Below are 24,784 nucleotides of genomic sequence, written 5' to 3'. Positions count from 1 at the left end.
CATCCATTGTTTTACTTACAAGGCGAGGATTTAACCCATATCTTTTCAATTCATCAAGACTTTTTGAATAAAGACTCAATATAGGTAAGGAAAAGCTGTAGCAATATCTACACTATGATCCGTCTGCAAGTTCATATTTCCATTATGCAGAGAAACTTCTCAATTTGTTCTTCTCTCTCCCTGTGTATTTGTGCATTTTCTCTTATTTTTCCCAACCATCCCTCCGTTTCCCCATCCCTCATGTCTGTGGTACAATGACCAATGTGACATCAATGCATTACAAATATAAATTGGATCTTTTAAATGATATGATTTGGACATACTGCAATGATTAATGTACAATGAAACTGTATAATGGTGGCATGTCTTGTTTGGATTTTTCGTTTTGGTTCTTGGGTCACTCACATTGGCCCTCATTAGGACCCTGGCGGAGTGGGTTTCCGCCAGCGCTAATCGCGGCGGACCCGTCCGCCGTACTACGAGTTCCCTTAGCGCCATGGAGGTTTTCTCCGCCTGGTTTTACCGGGCGGAGAAAACCATGGCGCTAAGGGACCTCGTTGTTAATTACGCCGTACTTTACGGCGGCGTAATTAACTCCTTCCCCACTCCCATTATACCCTATGGGGCAAGAATGGGAATGGGGAAGGGTAAAATGGGGATTGGGGATTTACCGCTCCGCCAAGGTCGGCATGGGGTGGTAAATCCGCCAACCCCCATGGCGCTATCGACGGCTTTCCGCCGTGCTTCGCGAAATCCGCCAGGGTCGTAATGAGGGCCATTGTCTTGAATGTGGATGGCTATTATCACCATGTTTATGTTACACTCATTTTGGAAATGAATCATAATTGATGAATTCACATTATTATAGTTTGGAGACTGGCGCTGATTTGAGAAAGGTGATGTGTTCGCCGAAACACATGTCATCACAAAGGGCCACAATTTTTTGAAATACGAATTGCCATTCAATAAAAATTTGAGTTGTGTTTCACATGAATCACTGTGCAAAGTTTTTACTTTCTGTGGTGCAAGAATAAATATGAAATAAATATAGTTTGGAGACAGCGCCAGTCTCCAAACTATAATAATATGAATTCATACCTTACCTATTCCAGTGACTGGCTTGTGGGATGTTTTAACCCACAAGTCCATGCCCTGCAACATTACTGTGCACTGCTTGCATCAGACACCTCAGAATGCCGCTGGAATGCATTATGTGTGCTAAAATCACCCAGAAGTGTGCAGGAAAACCCGAAAAATAGGCTGCCAATCCACTTTTGCCTATGTCAGCGGCAACACAGGAGACCACTGCCAAAACCTATCCTTTGGCTGCCCACAGTGTAAAATTAAACAATTTGAAAAAGCAGTCCTGCATTGCAAGTGAAACACAGGGCGGTTTAAAAATCCGTTTTTCCTTGGCTGTGGAAAGTGCAAAAATCATGGTTCTCAACCATTGTGCTCCACGAATGACGACCGGCCTGCAACACCTATTAATGTTACCATGATGCCTATTCTACTCCACGCTGAACTGCAAGCGTGCATCGCAGTGCACGAATAACTTCGCTTGACAATGCCCCCGGCATTGCTTCGATGCTGCTCGGCACGCATGCTAAGACCCCTCAACGAGTAATTGCTTAGCCTCTTCTCAAAGGCAATTCACACAGATCCTAGACTCCTGGTTCTCCACCAGAGCATGGCTCGGTCAATCGTTCACTCTACCGATGCCCGACGCCTGAACTTCCATACATACCCGAGTTCATCTCAGTATCGAGCTTGTTGTTGTGACTAATAACTTTATTGTAGCACCGAACCCACTGCTGTGCCCTGCATATTGCCACGCCGCATACCTGTTATTCACTAAAACAGCCTATTAGCATGCCCTGCCACCTGCATCCAGTATCAAGCTCATCTATGGGCCTCTTCCCCTCTTACCTAATGCCCATCGCTGAGTGCCCACTTTTACCTCTACTTAAGAATGTATGATCAGTCTCTCGAACACCCGCTATACCATTTTGCAATACTATTTTTAACCCATGTGCTGCCCCACTGCATATTTGCCATTTTGTACGATTTTGAATTTAGGTGCATATTTGCCATTATTTACTATTTTGAATTTAGGTGCATATTTGCCATTATTTACTATTTTGAATTTAGGTGCATATTTGCCTTTTGTACTATTCTGAATGTAGGTGCATATTTGCCATTGTGTACTTTCCTATAGACCTACCCATACCCAGATCTAACTAACTCAGCAGCCTAGGCTGCTCTCCAAACTATCTCCACAAATCCAGCCTCCAGCACCACGCACCCTCGTAGCCATACTATGTTCACCTGGCTTACACTTATGTTCCCTTTCTGCGTCACGCTGGACAATGTACTCTGTACATTGTGTAACAAATACCATAGCCTACATGAACGGCCTAGCTAAACTCACCTGTCCTAGACACCACCCCATACCGTGCCCCACACCCTTCCTACCACCACTGCCCCCCTTCCCGCCACTCACCACCTGCCCTCTACATCACCCACCAACAGACTCCCCTGCTACCACCAAAACAGCCCACAGCCACCTCAGAGCTAGCACCGAGCCTAACCACACCAAGCCTCTTGCCAGCCCCAACCTCCGGGGCATACCCCCTCTCTCTCTCCCAATCTCACAGCCCGCAGCAATAGACTAGGCACTAGACTCCCCAACACAACTAGCAAGCCCACTGCCAAACTCAATTCCAAAACCTACAAGGAACACAAGGCACCCAACAAAGCCACGCTAACCCCCCCCCACTAAAAGGAGCATTACTCAATGTCACAACCCTTGCTGCCCACCCCACAGAAATAGCCGACATCATTCTCACCAATGACCTAGATTTCATAGCCTTAACAGAAACTTGGCTTCATGAAGCATCCGGAACATACTTATCTCTAGCCATCCCAGACAATTATGGCATCCTCAGCGACGATAGACCCAACGCCAGGGGAGGAGGCATAGTGATCATCTACATATCCCCCTTAGACTTCAGATCAGCCTCCTCAGTGTCACTTACATCCTGCGAGCTACTCCTAGTCAAGTTGCAAACCTCCCCCACAAGTACAATCACCTTCCACCTCATATACAGACCCCCAGGCACCCCTGGGGTCTTTGAATAAGACATCACATCCCTCATTGCTGCAAACTCCAAGCCATCAGCACAAATCATTATCCTCTGGGACCTGAACTTTGGTTACCGCGACCCCAAAAATGCACCTGCCGCATCCTTAGCCAACGCCCTAACAGAACACGGCTTCGCACAACTCACTGCCCACCCCACCTACCAGAAGGGCAGAATCATCGACTGGGTAGCGACCTACAACTGCAACATGCTCTGCAAGGACCCCCAACCTCAGACATGGACGGATCACCACCTCATCCTCCTTCAGGTCAACACCAACCAACCATTACCCAAAAAAAGCCCCTTAGCACCAGCCTGCCCCACCAGGAACAAACACAATATTACTGCTGAAGCCCTAATACACTTGGTCCTACCTACCCTCAACGCACTCCCAACCAATGCGGACCTAAACCTATCGATCGACACCTTTAATGACTCCATGGCCAAGGCGATGGATACCATTGCCCCTCTGAAATTGCGCAAAGTCAAATCAAGAGCTCACCTGAACTCTTGGTACACCCCCGAACTCAAGCTACTCAGAAAAAAGAAAGCTAAGTCACATCTCACCTGGAAAACCAACCCCACCACGGAAAACAAATCAAATCTCACAACCATATCTTCCCTATACAAAAGAGATATCATTTGCACTAAAAAAGAGGCATACAACATCAGGATTGATCAGGCTGGATCCTCCACTAAAGAATTATTTAAAATCCTAAAAGAATTGGAAAATCCAATCCACCCGCTGACACCTGCTTAAAAGACAAAACTTGGTGCACCAGTATCCAAAACGCCCTTAACAACAAAATCATCACCTCACTAAAACCCTCGAACTTCAAAGGGGACAGCTGTCCCGCCCAGATCATAAAGGACGTAGCCAGAGATCTATCCCCCTTCATCACGAAACTATCAACCTATCATTCCTCAATAACTCAGTCCCCAGTAATCTAAAACAATCATGGGTTCTCCTACTCCTGAAAAACAATCTCTAGACCCAGCCATACCTACTAACTACAGACCCATCACCACAGTCCCCTTCCTAGGACAGAGTCGCCTACCTCCAAATTCAGGAATACCTAGAATCCAACCAACTGCTAGGAATACGCCAATCTGGCTTCAGACCTCAACACGGAACAGAAACGGCCCTTATTAATCTCAAAAGTCAAATTGATGAAATTAAAGACAAAGGCAATACTGCAATCCTACTCCTCTTGGACTTCTCAGCGGCCTTCGACCTGGTCAACCATAAAATCCTCTGTAGCCACCTAGCCACTGCAGCTCACTTCTCCACCGCTGCAGTCACATGGATACAATCCTTTCTGGCAAACAGAACCATGTGGGTCTTCTCATCTACAGATGCAGCAGACCCCATCCCCATCTCCTGCGGAGTCCCACAAGGCTCCTGTGTCTCCCCCACTTTGTATAACATATTTACAAAGCCACTATTTGACCAACTGGACCGTCTGAGTGTCACCTACACAAATTAAGCAGATGACACCCAGATACTCCTCACCATCACAGGCCACTACCAGAAAGACATCACCCGGATAAACAAAATAGTCTCCTTCATTCAGACATGGGTGGCCTCCCATGGCCTCTGCTTGAATGATGAGAAGACAGAGCTTCTCCTTGTCGCTCTCCCAGCAACCTGGCAAAACTGAATCCCAACTACAACAACATCGCTATTGATGGTCACACCATCCCCACCACCAAAAGCGTAAAAACGCTTGGCTTTTACCTTGATGCCAACTGCAACCTTTCTAAACAAACTAACATGATTGCCTCAGCCTCTGCCTACACCGGAAACCTTATCAGGGCCAGCAGCCCTTCCTATCTTCTAACAGTTGCCTCACTCTTGCGAGAGCCCTCATACAATCTAAACTGGACTACTGCAATAGCCTGTACCTAGGTGCCAACCAATCAATTAACAAACTACAAGTACTTCAAAATAATACATTACGCGTAACACTCAACATCCCCAGTCGTGAGCACATCTCCACTGCCAGGAAATCCTGCAGATGGCTCTCCATCCAAAAAAAAAAAAATAAAAAATAAAAATAAATAAAAAAAAAAAAAAAAAAAAAAAAAAAAAAAAAAATCGACCTTACCTGAAAACCATCTGCCTCACATACAAGGCTTTAAACCACCTAGCCCCACCATATCTCACTAACAAATTCACCTTGAAACTCGCCACTAGATACTCCAACACCTTATGCTTGCCAGTGCCCAGATTCCTCTTAAAAAGAGCTGGAGGAGCTAGCTTCACAGTACTTGCCTCCCAACTCTGGAACACCCTACGACTCAACATTAAAACCATCAAGTCCTTCCAGATCTTCAGGAAACATGTTATCGGTTGGCTCCTGAACAATGAGTAGCTCCACCATATGCTCAAATAAACTCTGCAAATTGTTGTATTTGTAACTCTAGTACCTCCTAATATGGGCGTACCCCTTCCATTGCTCAAACATGTCTGTACACTCTGTAAACTGCTGTATTTTGAAATTTTGACATCACAATTATGTAACCGTCTTCTTATGCGCCCTTCTACCTCCGGGTTTGGAGCGCTATACAAATAAATAAAACAAACAAACTAACAAACATCACAAAAGATCCAGCATCCTTGGTGGGTGTTCAACATCAATTTATTTAAATAATTCACAGAAGCACAATGTCATCAGAAACATATTTATCAGAAGAAAATCCACCTTCAAAGATGCTTGCTTGAAAGAAATATGTCAAAAATGGGCGTAGTACCGCTGCTCGCCTGTGTCAGGAACTGGCGATTACTTAAACCTGTCATTTAAACCGATACATTGAAATCATAGTATGAAAAGGAAAGACTTGCTATCAGAAGCAATAGAGGTGGATATAATTCAAAACTATATTTTAAAAAGGATGGAATTAAGCGATTGGTGGATATATTTGTTAAAAATATAATTTGTATTTAGGACAAGACTATGTTGAACATGGTGTTAAAAAGTTAAAGCCAGCCACACTGAGCTTCAAAGACATTCCACACAAAGGAATCTTTTCCCCTGTGCTCTGCTGAGGATTGGACAGGCAGGTGTGAAAGGAAAAGGGAGGAGCACTTTGGCCTGTTGCTCTGAGTGGAGACAAAGGACTCCCTTGAACTGAAAGGAAATGCTAATTTGGGGCGTCAATAGAAACCAGCCCTGGCAGGAAGAAGCTCAAGTTACTCTCTGGCTCAGCCAAGACCTTGTAGGCAGGCCCAGACTGAGATGTGGATTTTAAACTGGAGAAAATATATGTTTGAGGAAAAGACTTATAGAAAATTGTGCCGAACTGGTAGAAATATGGAATTTAGTGTTTATTAAAATGAAAATATTGCTCACAAGTAGAAACTACTCTGGAACTGGTGCGATATTCAGAGACAGAATTATCAAAATATGGACTTTGTAGCAGTTGTGATAATGTTAAACATATGAAACTTACAGGAATATGCCCAGATGGTTTGTGCATGTATATAAACAAATTGGTATAGAACTGACACTGAATAACCGACCAAAAGCGCAAAAAGCTGTCATTTGTGAATCAAAGCTCTCCAGAAGATGGGACTTTGACAGACACATGCCTTAATGAATCTGTAATGTAAATATGTAATATTAGCAAGTTGGGATATTATAAATATGCTTTTTGTGAAAAATAAGATACCGTACAGAAACAAAGGGGAGGGTTTTCTCCCTGGACCATAAACAGGACACATCATGACACACTGTTGCTTCTCAAATCAGGGGAGAGGAAATTCTCTGACCCTTCGGCTTCTTAGAGGGTTGGGCATAATATAATCAGCCTACCCAACCCCTGAGAAATACATAAATAGGGACTGTTGAGGGCACAGAAACACACACACATTCACCCATCGATCGACTGGCGTAGCACTCTGCAGGAAGAACCCAGATCCAGACTCCAGACCCATATCCAGACTCCAGAACCCTGAAGAAAAAGGCCCAATCCAAAAAGCTGAACCCTTCTCAGCTGGCCTTTAAAATCTTGCAACCTGATTTGAACCCCTAAACTTCCAAGGGGCACAACTAATCCAACAGCCTGGCTGAGCTGTTGTGCTGCTTCTGGCCAAGAACCCTTGCTAGAACCCAGAGATCCAAACCAGTAGAGCAGAGCTGTACCCAGAACCAACCTGTCAGATCCAGTCCAGGAGGCCGTGCAGACCAGAGTGCCTTGCTGAGAGCAGAACCAAGCGCCTGAGACTTGTCCGGTGGCAAGCGAATTCCAGCCAAAGCCTTGGCCAGATCCTGACGGGCCTATTCCATTCCAAACCCATAGTTGTGAGTATTTAGCCTAGAACTGTCCATAGCCATCTCTTAGTCTTAAGTAATCCTATCCAACCCATTCCAACATATCCAGAACTGCATTGTAGAATCTCTTGTGTCTATCCTGAATCCTTCCATCATCCATATAATTCAGTGATAATTGTGTTGATAATCATCTGTGTGCTAATATTTTTCTGAAGAAAGTCAAGTGTCTTGGTGGACAAATGTCAGAGCGGAGGCGCCGCTGTTCTGGTGGCTGGCCGTTGGGTATCTTGCATCTTCATAGCCCCTTAGTACAAGCCCATCCTTGTTGGTAAATCTTCAAAAGCGCAATCTCATTTGTAAAATCTTGAATCTTTTTCTGAAAAATCGACCTTTACTAAAACCTCTGTAACTTCTGACCCGTACATGCTAGGAACAAAATTTCTGTAATCGCATTTCTCGCGTGCTGAAAAGTTTGCTGCGATTCTGCATTTGGCTCAATTTCATTCCATCTAAAATTGCTATTTCTTGCATGCAACTTCTGAATTCAGTTTCCTATCTATTAGTCATTCCAACATCAGTGCTAGTGTCTACCTGAACCTATTCAAAGCGACTCACTAGTTTTGAATCCCATTTAGCGAATAAAAATCAATTTTTAGCATTTTTCCCATTCACTTCAAACCACATTCAAAAGCATTTGACATGTGTAAAATCGTTCCTGTTCTCTAAGTTTGCTGGGTGAATCGGGAGTGAACTGCATTGTTGATTGTATATTCCTGAAACCTGTGTGTCCTCATTCCATCTCTTCATATTGCATATTAGGGGGGATTGTGTAGTAATGGGGGAAAAGTGTGATTACATTGTCTTTGATTGACTTCATATCAAGTTTTATTTCTGTGCTGCATTACTTTCATATCATTGCATTTCATTGAACCCACACAAAGTTATTCTCTGCTACATTATTCTTCTCACCCATACTCCTATCGATTAAAGAGATTGTTGATCATTGTCATATCAACCATTGCTAATCATTGTATAACTATTAATAATTGTGATATCTAGATATTGTTCATATTCATAAAAGTATGATATATATATATATATATATATTATTTTAATTCATCAAATACATCTTTTAACTTTGCAAAACAACCTACTTCTTGGTTCAGTTAGACCAGGGGGGGGGAATTCAAAGAGAGGGGTGTTATTAAGGGTACATCATCCAGAAATAAAATAACTTTTGACATAGAAATATATAAATAAGGGTTCCAGCTGGGCATCTCACGCTAGTCATTGACTTAGGTGGAGTGCTGGGTTGAAACCACTTACACTATATATGTATCCTATTATTAGTGTTGTGAGATAATTCTACCTGATATTTATTTATGGTCAAACAACACTATGAAATATGACTATTTTTATACATATTGTCTAAGTGAAATTTGTGACTCCCATCATGTGTACTCTTTGTGGACCCTTTACAAGCTCACCACCTCTTGAGACATGGCACTCGTCACTGCTACTTTGAACTGGTTTGACTACAGCTGCACAGTTGTACCTGTCACAATATAGGTTGACCTTCTGTACATCTGTCCCCCAGGCCAGAGTATAGAAAATCAGTCTTAACAGGTTTCATTTAGGGAAAGAGCCACTTCATTTTACTGTTAATATGTTACTGTACAGAAAAGAGATGATGCTTGCCTTCTGCAACGCCTAGTGTTGCTTTAACTAAAAATATAAGTAATTCCGGCGAAAGCAGTTTTAAATCATCGTTACTCCATTGTATATTCATTCATTTACTGAGAGGGCTATAGATTGTATTATGTTTATTTGCATATTGCTTTTCATTTATGAGCAGGAGAATCCTGGAGTTTGTGCCTAAAATGGCTCCAGGTAGAGGCACATGTGTTAACAGATACTTTTCACACAAAGCATCTGCATTCCACTGCAGGTACAGCACACCCAGGGCTTTCGAGGGTACCAAAAGAGATCAGAAATGGTCTACGAGCAGTGCAATCGGCCACCTGTTTTTTATCATCATACAGGTTGCACACGGTACGACGTCCTTTCATGGCTTGCATTTCCATCCCCTGTCATTTTAACATGCATATTACAACGAATATGCTCATCACATTTTTTAGGGGGGGGTGGGAAAGGGTAGATAAGGGTTTGGGCAGGTAGGCAATAGCCAAGAATAAGTGTGGAAGGAGGGCTTTGGGGGATGGAGGGTGTACCCCACAAAAAGAAAAATAAACTATGCACATTTTTGTTGGAATGTACACATTAAAATGACAGGGGATGAAATTGCAGGCGATGAAATGACATGGAACCGTTGCACACACACAGGGGCTCATTTTGAGTTTGGTGGTATCTTGGCAGAAAATCCACAGAGATACCCCTGACGTTTAATAATGTTACAGCCACTTGGTCCGGCGGTATTACTGCCAGATTAAAAGTGGTGGTGACGGTGTTAGTCCCCATTAGGACTCTATGGAGGATTCCGGAGGAATTACTGCCAAAATCTGGTGTTGGATTTACCTCCAGCTCATAGTTGGTGGTGAATCCTCCAACTTATGGCCAAACTCAGTTTACTGCACCACCCAAATCCTAATGAGGCCCACAGTCTACACTTGCAGCCACCAAACATCACCAACACCATTGCTACAGAGTAGAGCGAGAGTAAAGCAGTGCCAGAAAGCGGACTTTGTGGTTGACATTATAACTGAAAATGTTGTGCAACCATCGGCCAAAACACTAAAGTTATTTCTCATTACATCACGGCAATGTAAATTAATAGTGGCTTGCTTTACTATTTTTCTCCCAGTCAGGAGTACTGTATCATGTCACATGTGTATTTCAATTTCAAAACTCGGTTGCGTACTGATCTCTCTTTCCACTACAGCAGAGGAGTTGGGCTCTATTTGCGCTACTTTCCTGGCACAGTTGGGCTACATTTAGGTTGCCCTACAGCTGATGCATTGCCTGTTTGGAGGTAGCCTCTGCTGCTGCTCCAAGGCCTTCTCCTTTCTAGAATCCCTCCAGCTACAATTCTGTCTCTTTACTTTGCCTGTCCCCGATACCCTTCCTCCTCTCTTATGCATCCCATTCCTCCTCTTTTGTGCATCCACCTACAGGCGAGCTCCCCGCGACCCCTGGAGCTGTATCAGGTTCTTTTTTTTCCCCCTTTACCATCTCAACATTGCATCTGCAATTTCATTTCTTCTTGCCCTCCTCGCTCTCGCTGCCTTCTCCTTCCTAGCCCTGTTCCTGTCTCCCTCCACCCTGATTGGCTGGTTGATCTTGAGGAAACATGGCTAACCAACGCCCAGGTCAGCCGGCAAAGGGCCAAGGCAAAGGGCCAAGGCAAAGGCAAAGGGCCAAGGCAAAGGGCCAAGGCAAAGGGCCGCTCGCCTCTGGGCAGCTTCCATCCTGTTTGCCCCTGGACATCTGAAGCACCCTACAGCAACAACTAAGGTAACGTGGTACTGGCGCTGAGCAGATCCATTACTGTGGTCAATTAAAGTCCTGCCACTTCTTCATTACTACCCTCAAATCAGAACATTGTGCAGATTACCATGATCCACTCCTAAAATAACTTGAAATAAGTACTTAGAGGGGCTGACAATGTGTCACGCATTCATGTATTTTGGGGGACAGACAATGTGTTGTAGGAGATGTGAAAGTTGGTCCATTATGTTTGGTCAATGTAGAACTTAGACGCAAACCTGGGTTTGGGCGATGTGTTGCACTAAGAAATGCAAGGGGTAGCCAATGTGTTGCACTGAACCTTGGGGCACTTAGAAATGTGAGGGTTAGCCAATGTATTGTACCTTAGCAAACAGTGGCATCAATAACAAAGCTCCATTTGAGCCTCAAGGTACGTATAAATGCACCACTTCGGTGGACATCTGCTGCAGGCATCGGCACCCACATGCATGCATCAGAATGCAGCAACAACAAATTCAATCTAGATAGGCACATAGCGTTCTTGCCTCCTTAGACCAGATAAAGCCTCAACACCTCTGCCATTAGACTCCAGAAACGACCTATGACAAAATGCAGTCCAGCTGGACACAATCTTTTGCACCTGCAAACTCTTGCGACCTCCCCAAACACCAGTCCACATGCCTGATCTCTGAGTTTACTTACTGGAGCCCAGCCAGCCCACCAAATTACTTACTTATCTGGGGTAAATGCTGTGAGACGGGCATGGTTTCAGGATATGACACAGACAACAGAGTGTGAATTTAACAATGGAATCTTTATTAAGTATCAGGATGGGTGTAATGCCTAGCTTGCCCTATAACTATGGAGGGAATTGCCCTACATAAAGAAACTAAGGAAAGTCTATGTCCAGAAGTCCAGATCAAGAGTCTGTATGTGCCAAAGCCTATGCTTCCCCTCACGTCTATTACAGAAATGTAGTTTAGGGTTATTCTAAACTCAAATAGCATTCAAAAGAAAGTCTGGAGCAGTGTCTAGCACTGTCTGCAAGTTCAGGATACAGTTCCAACAATTTTAGGTTTCAAATGTTCCTTCGGGACTAAAGGGTTCCCTTTCCCCGGGCATAAAGTACTGGTTCACCAAAATAATGTTCCAAAAGAGCTCATGGCTCCTTTTCCCAAGCTTCAAGCACAGCTTCACAAAATCAATATTCCAAAAGAGATTGGGGTTCCCTTCCCCAAACTTCAAGCACTGGTTCAGAAAAACAAGTTTTATTTGGTTTCAGGCTGGCTTTCACACTTATCTTGGATTTGTTGGGGTTTCATGGTCTAGACACAGTTCACAGGCCACACGGCCCACCCATTACAAGTCACACAACCAGTTGCCTTTAACCAGCTTTTTGGCACCTTGGCAGTTTACAAATACACAGAACTTCATAGATTAATGATTTGGCTTCTTGCTACTTCTTTAGCTCTCTTCTTTGTTGGCTTTCATTTACAGCTTCATTTTGCTCACACTTCACTGGCAACCCTCGGCTGCTCATCCACAGCTTTCTTTCACTTATTCACAGTATTCCACTGTGTTGCTTTCCCAATGTTCTTGGTTAATCAGATGTTTGAACACGTACCGCTCAAATGGGACCTCTCTGATGTGTTTCTACAAAAACCCCTTTCAAACATTTCATTCCTTTCAGTTAGTTTCTCTACTTCAATCAGAGGCTTTCGAGAATGTGCCGATTGTACGTGACCACTCTGATACAATGTAATTCAGTCTTTCTCATACGTTCACTAGGTTTCTCGCATTCCTTTGAAACTCACATGTCGCAGCATTCTTCTTCTCGGTCTCTTCATTATGATGCTTTCCAGGACTTGATGTCAGGGTCTCACTGCCTGCCCTGCAGACACCCCTGCATTGATACTTCCAGAGTAATCAAGCATTTCTCGGCCATAGCGAAGGGACCACAACTTTCCACGGCTCCCTTCTCAAGCTCCCTGGAGACAAAAGCTCCCTCGCCACACAATGTCACTCGCTGGGCTCTGCAGTCCTTCAGCGGCCCAGAGGCCCGTTCTCCTCTGGCTTCTCACGAGTCAGACATGCCTTCTTCTCCCCTCTGCTGCTTCCCTCCTCCTCTCTTGCTGCTGCCAAGCCACCTTTCTATACACCTGTAACCCATCAATGGGGTTCAGGTATGCTTCACTTGACAGTTTTTACTCGAATACAATTAAGCCAATTACTGGGAAATGCCCGACCTTCAGCTCTGTAGTTTTCAGGTTCCCTCTTCTCTGTCCCAGTACTAGATTGAGGTTTCCAATAGGAAGTGTGCATTACTCTTAGTTGTCTCTTCCTCCTCTACATCTCTTTCATCTGTTGACATACCCACATTTAATCAGCCAACAATAAGAATCTGAAGAAATGTATATCGAACCCTACCATGCAATGAGGATTGCAATGCATAATTGACATGAAACCAATCATTTATATAAAAACCTATGAACTAGACCCTACATTGTAGTAAATGGACCGTTGTCTCTGTCAGCCTTTTCCTCATTGTGCCCCACTTCTCTGAGTGCACAGAGGTGGCTGGAAAAAGGCAAGAAGTACTGGGTCTTGACTGTTGATTCTTTGTTCTACTTCAGTAGGTAAATCCACTCTTCTCAGATCTTTCAGTGAACTAAACCTCTATCCATCAATGTCTTCAGAACAGGGCAGTCAGGTTAGCACTGTACATGGGAAGACCCTATCGGTCGGCCTCTATTGATATAAGTTGCGTTCTGAATTAATTAGAAGCTTGTTTTGTGTATTGGGTTTCCTGCATGAATGCTTGCCGAGAGAATGCCTGATGGAATGTTATGCCTGTGGAATGTTGTGGTGTGAGTGCCCTTGTAAGCTCCATGAATGGTCAGTTAGAGTGAAACAGCCTGTGAGAGAGGAGGCCAGTGGATGTCTTGTGTTACTTCCTACTTACCCATGGATTTACATGATGCATATACCTTGTCACTGGAATTTAGTAAAGAAGTTCACTTCCCATACCCAAGTATCAGACCATTTAATTTCACCCTGCAACTAAGCTCTTGTTCAAAATCCATATAAAGCACTACACAACCAAAACTGCAGTATATTTCTCATCAGGGGTCTCCAGATATTGGATTGCATACTAGATAATATGTTGGGATGGAAATAATTGGCCTGCAGAAAGCATCACAAATCCCTTACTTCCATGTTCACTTGCCAAACTCTGATACAATCATTACTTGGTAATATTCACTGTCACGCTTAGCACACAAAATCAAGAAACTCCATCTACAGCTAAACACCAAAAAAAAAAAGTAGGTTAGAGCGGAAAGAAAGCTTTTTCAGAAGAGCACCCAAATACCTGACTTGTATAGGAGTCTATAAAGCAGGCAAAAGGGTATGTAAAAGGTCAAATTAGTATGCATTATTCAACAAATTGACCAAAAAAAAAATCAATACTTGTGATATGCATAACTATATAGTTCTAATTGCCAAACGTATTTAAAATTGTGATCAGAATACTAGTACATTACAAAGAAACATAAGAAAGCATAGTACAGCTCTACAACATGTAATAACTTCTAAGAATCAAAACAAAGATCGGAACATATGTCAAATTAAGTATGTATCAATTTCTAGGTTGTATTTTCTTGCCGATGACTGGTTTCCTAAGCGGAAAGCCATCTAGAGTCTCACACGATGAACAACAATACCATTTCCTTTTTTACAGTGAATTAATCACTGTGAATATCAAAGTTGCTGCCTTGTTTAAGAAAAATGTTCTTCAACCAAATAGCTATGACGGTAGATACTTGTCACTGCATGCTGTGAAGAATAAGCAACTCTAATTCAAGTAGCACATTTTACCATCTGCTCGGGCAAGGTTCACAAAGCACACATTTTCTTTGCGCATGCATTTAATTTAATCAAAAGCATTACATTGTTTATTTTAATAAGTTGGCATGTCCTGTCAATTCGATTTTATCATAATTGTTCATGCAACATACTGAGCGCTGGAATAGTCCATTGTGCTATGTATAGAACTGGAGAACGCAGCGTTCACACAGTAACAAATGTTGACAACTACCTCGTAATTATATGTAGGTAATGTCACAGAATGAACTTTAATTACTGTGGAAAGTGTACTTCTCTATTATTTTAGTCGTACATGAAAAGCATTCACATTTGTGACTAAATAGAATTTATAATGATTAGAAAAAGCCCTGTCATTAATTAACATGTGTACACTGTTGCTGATTATCTATAGGGGCGCGATTCAAAAAGGTAGTTCGAACCATGGGGGATTTTCAACGTACTTCCTGTTTTCCCCACTTCCAATAGGGCACATTCTATTTAAACAGATGTATACCTTAAATAACAGAATGCCGCTCATTCTACTGCTGTGCAAAGGACCATTCGGGAACAACACTGAAATCAAATGGCTTTTCATCTCTTCATTACTGAAACCACTTTAAGAACACAAGAACCTGTCATTATGAAGAAAGTGCAGTGGGAAGTCCGTTCCAGTAGCCATATGAGATTGTGCAAAAACAATGTACACATTTGCTTCCACTTTGCCTTTGTGGCATGAGCAGCGGGAACCCTAATAAGTACTAAGTGTGACTGAAGTTTGACCAGAAAAACATTGCGATTGACAAAAGCCCAGTTGCACATTTTAGATACATGTTAGATTTTTTCATATATTCATGTCCGTTCCGCTTCAGATCATCGTACATAAAAGAACACAATCTGAACCATTTTCTGGTGTGTTATTAGGTTAAATTAAGGGATATACAAACAAACAGAGTACTGTAGCTGCACTGCGCTGCAGAAAAGAGGGCACAAATATGGCGTCTCAACAGTTAATCCTCAAAAGGGCACAGTCTCCAAAAGTCATTTGGTACAGCTTAACTTTCGCGATAATCCAGTACTTACCAATGTATTCATCTTGATCCACAAATCCATCACCATTTTTATCTATATCTTCCAGCGTTTCCTGTCGAAAAATTAAAAGTGGATAAGTCATTCATACGGATTTTATATTTTTCGAAACTATCAAAACAGAAGGGCCCATCAGACATGCAGGTCTGCCAAGGTGATTAGACGGACTGTAGAAAAGATCACAATTTTGTTCTGAATTTGCAAAGTTGCTGGATGTGCGCCTTTGTCCAAGCAGTCATTTCTTAAAATGTCAATTTCATTCAGAATTTGCACACTTTATTTCGAATTGCATGGGTAGGTCATGTGAATAGTAACAACTGGGGGGACATGACCAACCCCCACATTGGGCCATTTGAAACAGGTGATTTTGCACAGCTGAAGACCTTGCTATCCCAAACCCTTAAAAAAAAGTGTCATTCTAACTACACATCCCAGAATTAATTCAAAGGGGGGAGGGGGGGAATGAACTGGATGCCCTTCTGATGCATGTCCACAAAAAAATGTTAGCTCTGTAGACTGTATGAACACTGGGCCTATCAGTGCTTTGTGCTAGTATATAAACTGCCACCCCCCGCCCACTGTTCTCCTTGTAGATTTGCACACTGGCACTAGAGTTGTTGCTTTGCTTGATCCTTCACTTGCCTTCAGCATATGGCACTGGACTCAAGCAGGCAGGACAGATTCTACATTCAATTTGAAGTATCCAGAGCAATGGGGTGAGATATTTCTCAGCTCTCCTCGATTTGTGACACCATCCATGAAAGCATTCCTCCGTCTCAACTCAACATGACAAGGGTCCTAATGCGCTCAGACCTGGGAAAAATGGTAATGGCGGGGTTGTGGTGAGGTGGTGGTCTAGGCCATTTTTATGCCGATATGTATTTTAACTTTGTCATTTTCAAAATGTTTTTGTGCCACTATCTTTAAGAATGTAAATGAACATGTACTGAAAGAAATCAACAGCGCCCACTGAACGATGTCCTGTTAGGGTTACATGGTCAGTGGTGACTCCAACATCAGACCTTAATAATACACCAGGCAGATGGTAAACACGCTATAGTGATTTGATCAATATGCAACCTTTCGGCGAGTGTGTGTGTTGGCTATGGCATTTTGACAAAAGAAGTACAATGACGTGGGCTTTCAGACCTCACATGAGTGACTTTTCTCCCTTTAATGGGATAAAGCGTTATCAAAACAAACTTTTATGACTGATCGCAGCAAGGTTTCACGATGCCCATGCCATGTGGTTCCAAAATAATGCTGGTCGAGGCCGATTTTCAAAGTGATGACCTGTGACTGAGCAGCAAGCTCATTGCTCAAAATGTGCATTTTAACACTTCCACTAGTCACTCTTTCATTCAAGGCGATGAACGAGTGAGCGCCATAAAAGACCAAATCTGCAGCCGCCTTAGATTCCTGGAGGATCAGCTAAAAATGTGCAGAGACAAGTTTCAAAATGCTGACAATGTATGACCTTTAAGAAAATATGTGTTAAGATTAGTTAACTCCACCTGCTTTACCGTGATAACCATGATGTACAGTCATTTGGCAAGAAGGTTGTCATACCGCCATAAAAACAATACCGTGAAACCCCTATGCGATAGTATGCAAGGCCAATTAAAACAGCAGGTCTTCAAAATCAAGAACCCCAACCAAACCAAAGAAAAACAAGTAGAGTGGAACAACCATAGCAACTACAAGCTGGAATAGCTATATTTTCTTTCTAGTTATGGTTAGCAATATAAATTAGCTTTCACAATATTTAAATGCTATAGTTCCAGTCAAAGGGTCTGGTTTAACTTCAGAAGCAGTTTTCAAATTTCAATACTCCCATTGGAAAGGTGGTAATTCTGACAAGCTATTTGAGAGCAGTTTTTCACAAGCAAGGGCATTTGAGTGCCAATTAAGAAATCAAAATAAAATAAACAAGTTAAAAATAAAAGGATTTCACGTAAGGCTAGAAACCGATTAATGGAATTAGTGGTACTCTATACTGTGTCCGATCAGTACTGTACATCAACTAGTAGTAAGTTGAGTCTTCATTTAATTCAGATAACAGGATTGCAATTAACACCGTTAGAAGATTCCATTCCAGATCCGCATTCCTCGCTCTGAGAACATGATGCAGAAGTGAAACGCATAGTAGACTGGTTGGAAATCACAACGATGATTGACTGTACAGTTCTAACGGAAGAAGGGAAACCTACGATTTAACTTTAACCTCGTTGTAAAGTGACCACTTATTCGTATAATAAACATATATCAAACATAGCTCACCACTATTTGGGACACGATTTGTGACAGCAGGGTGCTAAATTAAAGTTAAAGTCTCCAACCTTTACACTACATGCTTGTGAAACTTAAAATTGTCCAAAAGGATTGGAAGATAGTTCAGGCATTTGGCCCAGTTCATTCTAAACTTTGCTGGAACTACCAGAACCGGGTCTGATTTGAGACCATTTGAAAAGGTGCACACTTGCCCACTGCTTACTGAAGTGAAATAAACAAAACCAATGCACAGAGGAAATCACTCCTGGTGTAGCTCAACTCAATTGTAGGGCCACAGGTGAAATGTTGTGATGCGAGCACATGGGAAATATCGTTATTACACTAGATTGATGAATATTTAAAAATGGAGTAGAACAAAGCTAAGAGCCTACTAATGCTTTCTACTGGTTTCTTAGTTATGAACTTCATTAAAGTTTAGAATATGTTAGGCTTTATATTTGGGTTGCTTTGCAATTTACTAAAAAGGATGTCTCAACCTGGAGTGTGAAGGTAATAAATGCCAAATCATATCAAGGTGCTCTGTAAAAAAATGTAATTGTATACATCAAAACCAATATTAACGAAACCCCCAAATCAACTATCTATACCAGAGATTATCAACAAGAAAAAAAAGAAAAATGAAAAACAAGAATACAAGTGTAGTCAAAATAAATCTAGCTCTCCGGAGATCAAACACAGCTTTAAAAGGATAACAAAATCAGCCTGAAGACAGATTGATTGAATGGATGGTTACCAATTGGGGAGAAGCTGCCAAAGGAACAATTAGAAACTGCAACTCAGACAAATGTATAGACTTTCAAGACATGAAACATCGCTCTTCAGAGTTCCCATAGACTTTCAGAATACTCCAAAAGAAAAACACCAAATTTTTGGCAGACAGGCGATAGAACCAACAATGCCAACTTGATGTCTTTGCAGTACTATTTAAGTTTGATTTGAAAGTGCAGGTGGTCAGCCACAAAAAATAAAAATGAAGGTCCGTTTTCCTCCCTCATTAAAATGTGCATTTTCAAGATGGTAATATAATGAATGCCATTGCTGACTTGCTAGATACCTATTTTTCTCCGGGCAACATACTGTCCTAAAAATACTCAAAAACATTACATATCTTAAAAAACGGTGGCAAACAAAAGATGTAATAACATGGGTTGACAAATGTTCAGGAGCTATCATGAGCTAGGGTGAGGACAGCAGCCCACAAGATGGCTGCTTAAGTACCCAGCTGCATGTCCAAGCTCCACATAAGTTGGTAATCTCAGCAGATCCCCCCTGAAAAAGATCCAACTTTCTATGAGTGCTCCATAATGCACCAGGAGGAGGCAGAGACCTCCAAGAGTTGCAGCACTGTGGTTGTGATGCATTAGGTAGGACTCTAAACCCTCTGTGGCCCTAGGGGAGAGAGTAGAGATGACCAGTGGAAGAAATGTATTGGGGAAGGAGGTGGGTGGAGGGCCCCTGCAGGCGATGGACGCACCATGGATAGGGTGCAGAGCTGGTACACTAAGGCTGTCAGCCCTCTAACTGCAGCCCTGGTAATTGAGGGAGCTGATGCAACCACACTGGAGAAGCCCTTCTTCCATTACTATAGCCACCATACTTTAGAAAGGTTGGCGGTCATCTCGGAAGTGACTACATGTACATAATGTACATGTAGGACCTGTATATGGGAACATGGATTTTTTTTTAAGAGCCTAATTTGAGCTAACACAATCTGAACAGCTACATGGATAAACAGATTGGCGTAAAGGTGTTGGACACTACTGTCCCATGATAAAGAGCAACTAACTGTTGAAACGCCATTAAAAAAAGCACTACATTTGAATGAAAAGATGATGAAACCAACACCCATCCATAGCCCAGTATTCCCTCCCCCCCCCCCCCCCAAGATAGATGAACCTTGTCAGAATGACCTCAGCATTGTCTTGGCTAAACGGCATCATTCAGAAAATCACGCCATCTATTGATAAGCACAACCAGGAGGACCAAGATGAGATGAAATGGAGTTTCAGTGGCATGAGCTCATTTATAGGGCAGTTAGGACACAATGAGGAGAATATCCTCTCTGAAAAACCATGTTGAGAGCATGGAGTCTTTTCATGGCAGGCGGTTTGAAGTGGAATCCAGTGTCATTGAACTGGAGAACAGAAACGGTCAAAATAACATAAGATTCTTCAGAGTGCCAGAAAACATTGAAGAATCAGACACTGTGACTTTGCTCTATGTGCTACAAATTACTTTCTCTCCCCCACTGGAGATACAAAGGCATCCTGAGTTGGCTCTAGAACAACCACCCAAGAGTTGAAGCCCATGCCTTAAACATTACACTTGAGGAGCTCAGATCTTGAAAGAAGTTAAATTAAAAAAAGGAAGAAACAAATTACATCTTGAAGCATGTCCAGTATACATAACACCTCTCCAGATGCACAATGACTAAGAGGAAACCATTTTGTAATATGGAGCTTCATGGTTGAGGCCTACATCACGGCCTCCTGGTGCCTGCAAAAATGGTAGTCAACTCCAAGTGGTCTCTCCAAATTCTTCAACAACACGGCAGCCCTCTGGCAAATCTGAGAGGTCTCATCTGAAGATCCCATGGGCATGCATCCTTCCATATTGTCTGTCCAGGAGGCCGACTGCATCGCCGTTACTGTATGGGACTAGAAGGAAAGCCATCTCGTTTTAGATTTCAGAAGGTTACAACTTTGAGACCAGGTTCTCTTTACAAGGCCACCATAACACACAAAATGTGAGAAGAAAAAGGCAAGTCCAGATCTCCCTTGAAAATGAACAACTGATCTACTATAAGGCTAGGTACCATATTGAAAGGACTTTTTGGATGTGGGCACCTGTGGCGATATGCACAGTTACTAGTATCTGCATAGTTATTATTCGTTTGATTGAGGGGACTGGGAAGGCAGTAGTCTCTGTTGCATCTCCCCCTCTGGGGCCAATGATGGGCTTCAGATTCATAGGGTGTTTTGTATGGTTGGTAATTCGATTGCCTCTAGGGGTTAACCTTGCTGCCTTGCTGTTGACCACCACGTGGATGCACAATATTGCACCAAGGTGTTTGCATATTTCTCATTCATTGTTTTGTTAGAAGGTGCCAATGTGCTTATTCGGCTTTGGTCCCATTCCTTAGATGAGCATATGAAGGAGTTTGAAAGATGCATTATACCCCATGAAAATCTAAAGTCTGCTGGTTAATGTTATTACATGGAATGTTAAGGGTTTAATATTTCCTATTAAAAAAAGGCACTAGGTGCTGTCTTGTCTGAGGAAATTAGAATCTTATTTACTCTCATCTAAGAAACTAACGTTCCTGGAAAATAGGCTGCCAGGATTAAGGTCAATGGGTGGGCCAATTCTATTATTCTGAAGCAAAGGGACGAAAGGGAGGTGTTGCCATATAGTAAAACATTTGGTTCCCATTTCCCAAATTGTAGATAAGATATTTTGGAATGCATGATTGAAAACATTTGTATAAGATCCTGAAAATCTATGGGCCTAACCAAGTCAATCCTGGGTTCTGGTGCAAGTTAATCCAGGTAATGCAGAGGCTAAAAAGATTGTCCCTTCTAATTGGTGGGTATCTTTATTTACCGTTATATACCATTCCTTAGGAAGTCACACTGCATGCTCATACCACATACATAAACCTTGTAAGCAGTGCTCAGGGAAATCATTTAGCAGATTTTGGGTCTAAACAAACCTGAACTAGAATACACCCGTCTGTCACCCATACACTCCTCATATTCTAGAATCAACTGTAAAAGGTGGATGACACACGTGTATAGAGCTCACATCTTGCCACTTTTAATCTCAGACCATGCCACAATTGTCATATCTATGGATTGTGGGGAGCATCCCATCCAGAAATAATAAATGGCACATTAAAGATCTTTAGTGATCTAAAAAATTCAGAAATTCAATTGGGCAATTTCACGGTGTAATGTTGGTCATTTAAATGAAGATGAGGCTTCACCAGTAGCAACAATATGAGATACATATAAACCAGTCCTGAAGCACAGAAGACCAAATTAGAAAAAACAAAACAAAATACAGCTAAGAGTCTCATGTCCCATAAAAGATTATACAAACTCGCCTACCCACAGAGAAGGTGAAGGCTCTTATTGGTGCAAAACTTTAATATAAACAAAAAAGTACACACAAAGCTTCCAGAACACTTCTGAAGTACCAATCTAACGTTTTAGTGGATGCTAACAAAGGGGGATCCTTACTGGCCTCCTATTTATTGTTATTAGAACCCTGTGTGTGGGAGTTGGCCCATAAGGAGGCTAGAAATACAGGTCAATATTCCTCATCTAGCCTGCATTCCAGGTCACCTGATCGCCGGCTCCCCAGTCGGCAATCTTCCCCCCACTGCCACCGCCACAGTCATTTTACCCCCAATCCCTACTTGCCCGTTTGCCACGGAAGGGGTTGCTGCCGCAGCTCCTGCAGCTTCTCTCCTTGCTCCGTTTGGCAGCCATGGAAAAGGAGAGGGGCTCTGTACAGAGCCCCATCTTCCTCAACCATGGCGGCCATCTTTGCACAACATTTTCTATCAATGAAAGGGACGCTGCACACGTCCTGTTCTTTGAATGACATTTAAAAACAAAAATGTTTTAACGCCCCGGGTTACCGCTTTGGTAACCCAGGGTGCTAATGGCTTTATTAACCAGTTCCACAGGCTATATTGGGGGTGACGTCCCGGTGCACTCATTAAAAGCTCACTCCGCTCAGGCCTTTAATTCAGGCTGCCCTCCCGTTACCCCGGGTATAGCCCGTGGAACGGGTTAATACTGCCATATTATTTATAAATCAAAAGTAAGAAAGTTGCTGCTCTTAAGGTAGGATTTTCTTTTTGGAACACTTCACATTTTCTTTGGATGATTCATATGGATTTGTCCCGGGAGGATAGCTCAGCGGCAGCGTGCGCGTCTTGGAAGCAAGACGACACGAAGCAACAACAGGTTCGATCCCCGGGTCCGCGCTTAGAAACCTCTGGGTGTTTAAGCGCGTTATAAATACGTAACTAAGACAAAAAAAAAAAAACAACTACGCAACTAAGAAAAACAAACAATTCCTGTAACAGCGCCTCGATGCCTGCGGGCTGTGTGAGCGCTTTATAAATGTAAAATCAAAATCATAATAGCAAACCTGCATGTCTGCCAAACAAAGACTACAAGCATTTGGCCTGGTTTCAGTTTTATTTTTTGTTTTTAGTCGTAACAGTTCCAAAACCTAGGAGATGCATAGACTGACATTACTTTACATTCTGGTACTTCTAGTATTCTCTTTATGATTTGGAAAAAAAACTAAAATACTAAGTTTGCTTAACATGTTTATATAAGTCTCATATTTGTCAAGTAGTTTCATGAATTGATTTGCACACTTTAAGTCATAGAGTTTCTAAAGTCCAATATTAACATCCATTTGTACCAACCCAGGTATGCACAAGTACCTCAGATTCATAATGGGCCCAAAACCCAGTTTCTCTGTTAACCGTTATAGCTCAATTTGGCATACCTGCCAAATTTCTGACAAAAAGGTATGGGTTTTGTGTTTTGAGGGGCTTTCGGAGGAGGCAGGATGCCATGTATATGTCTTATGCCATCTCAGCCTGTGTTGGATTTAAAACCAAAGCAGGACTTCTCTCACTGCCCCACCTTTAGCGGTGCCAATTAGTGAAAGTGAAGAGTGTTTACCTATGCTTCGATTAACAGCAACTTCCCAAAGAAGATGTTATTATCAACACACAGAGCATAGAAAGAAATCGAGTAAGAGGACACAAAGCATGGACTAAGTGTGGTTGTAAAAAGTAAATCCCTAAAGAACCTTTCTAACCTTTGTCCCAAGCGCAAATCTGAGGTAGACCAACATTCCAGGAAAGGAACAAGGCACAGGAAGAAGGAAGTGTGGGAGATAGACCCACGTGATAAACCATTGCGAGCAGTTGAGGGTGTGACAAATATGAAATTATCAGGCTCTCAAGTCAGGGTAGCCATCAAAGCTCATTTGCCTTTATAGAGAACCTTAATATTTTTTTTTAAACTAATAGAAGGGAACTTTGCTTCTAAAACAAAAAAACAAACATTACACAGCTTGTTAAACCAGCACTGTACAATCATTTGTAGCCATGAGAGTTTTAGTGTGGCTATACTTTGATTTTACTAACCCAGCCAATTTACTAACTATGTAAAGTGGTCTCTTCCTAAAACCTATTCATTATTCATACAATTTTAAGAAAACTATTTATATGTGAAAAAAAGTTACAGAAAAGGCCAAGCACAACATTGGTCTTTGGAATGGTTTGGACACAGGACCGAAAACAATTTAGAAGAAGAATCGGACACCCAGAGTGGCCAGGACACAACAGTTCTATCATAGGCATGCAACACAAAAGTAACATACCAGAGTCAAGTAACTGAAGCAGCAAGCTAGGAAGAACAAAATCCATAATATAAATCGTGTTGGAGAAATTGATAGCCAATGAAGGGACACCAAGATCCAGAGCTCCAGTTAGCCAGTTCACATAGAAGTGCCTTTTCCATAGCAGCACGAGCACAAATGTTTTTGCACGGATGATTCAATGGCTATGAAAATTGAACCTCAGCCCCCTCCGCCCCGCAGAATCTGGAGTCAGGGACTCTAATAGAGGATTTCATTTCAGACAAT

At 42.3% G+C, this 24,784-nt stretch overlaps 1 protein-coding gene across 1 annotated transcript in view; it reads right to left on the bottom strand.

Moving 5' to 3' along the window:
* Nucleotides 1-24,784, bottom strand: part of RCN1 (reticulocalbin 1) — a 162,165-nt gene that overhangs the window by 69,992 nt on the left and 67,389 nt on the right. Inside the window, exon 4 of the mRNA XM_069623559.1 lies at nucleotides 15,806-15,866. Coding sequence (XP_069479660.1) covers nucleotides 15,806-15,866 — 61 coding nt within the window. The remainder of the gene's footprint in view (nucleotides 1-15,805; nucleotides 15,867-24,784) is intronic.

Source organism: Ambystoma mexicanum, chromosome 11 (assembly GCF_040938575.1).
Source record: "Ambystoma mexicanum isolate Mex_15411 chromosome 11, UKY_AmexF1_1, whole genome shotgun sequence".
NCBI lineage: Eukaryota > Metazoa > Chordata > Amphibia > Caudata > Ambystomatidae > Ambystoma > Ambystoma mexicanum.
The sequence above is the reverse complement of the archived record's forward strand: the minus strand, read 5'-3'. Positions and strand labels throughout refer to the sequence as shown.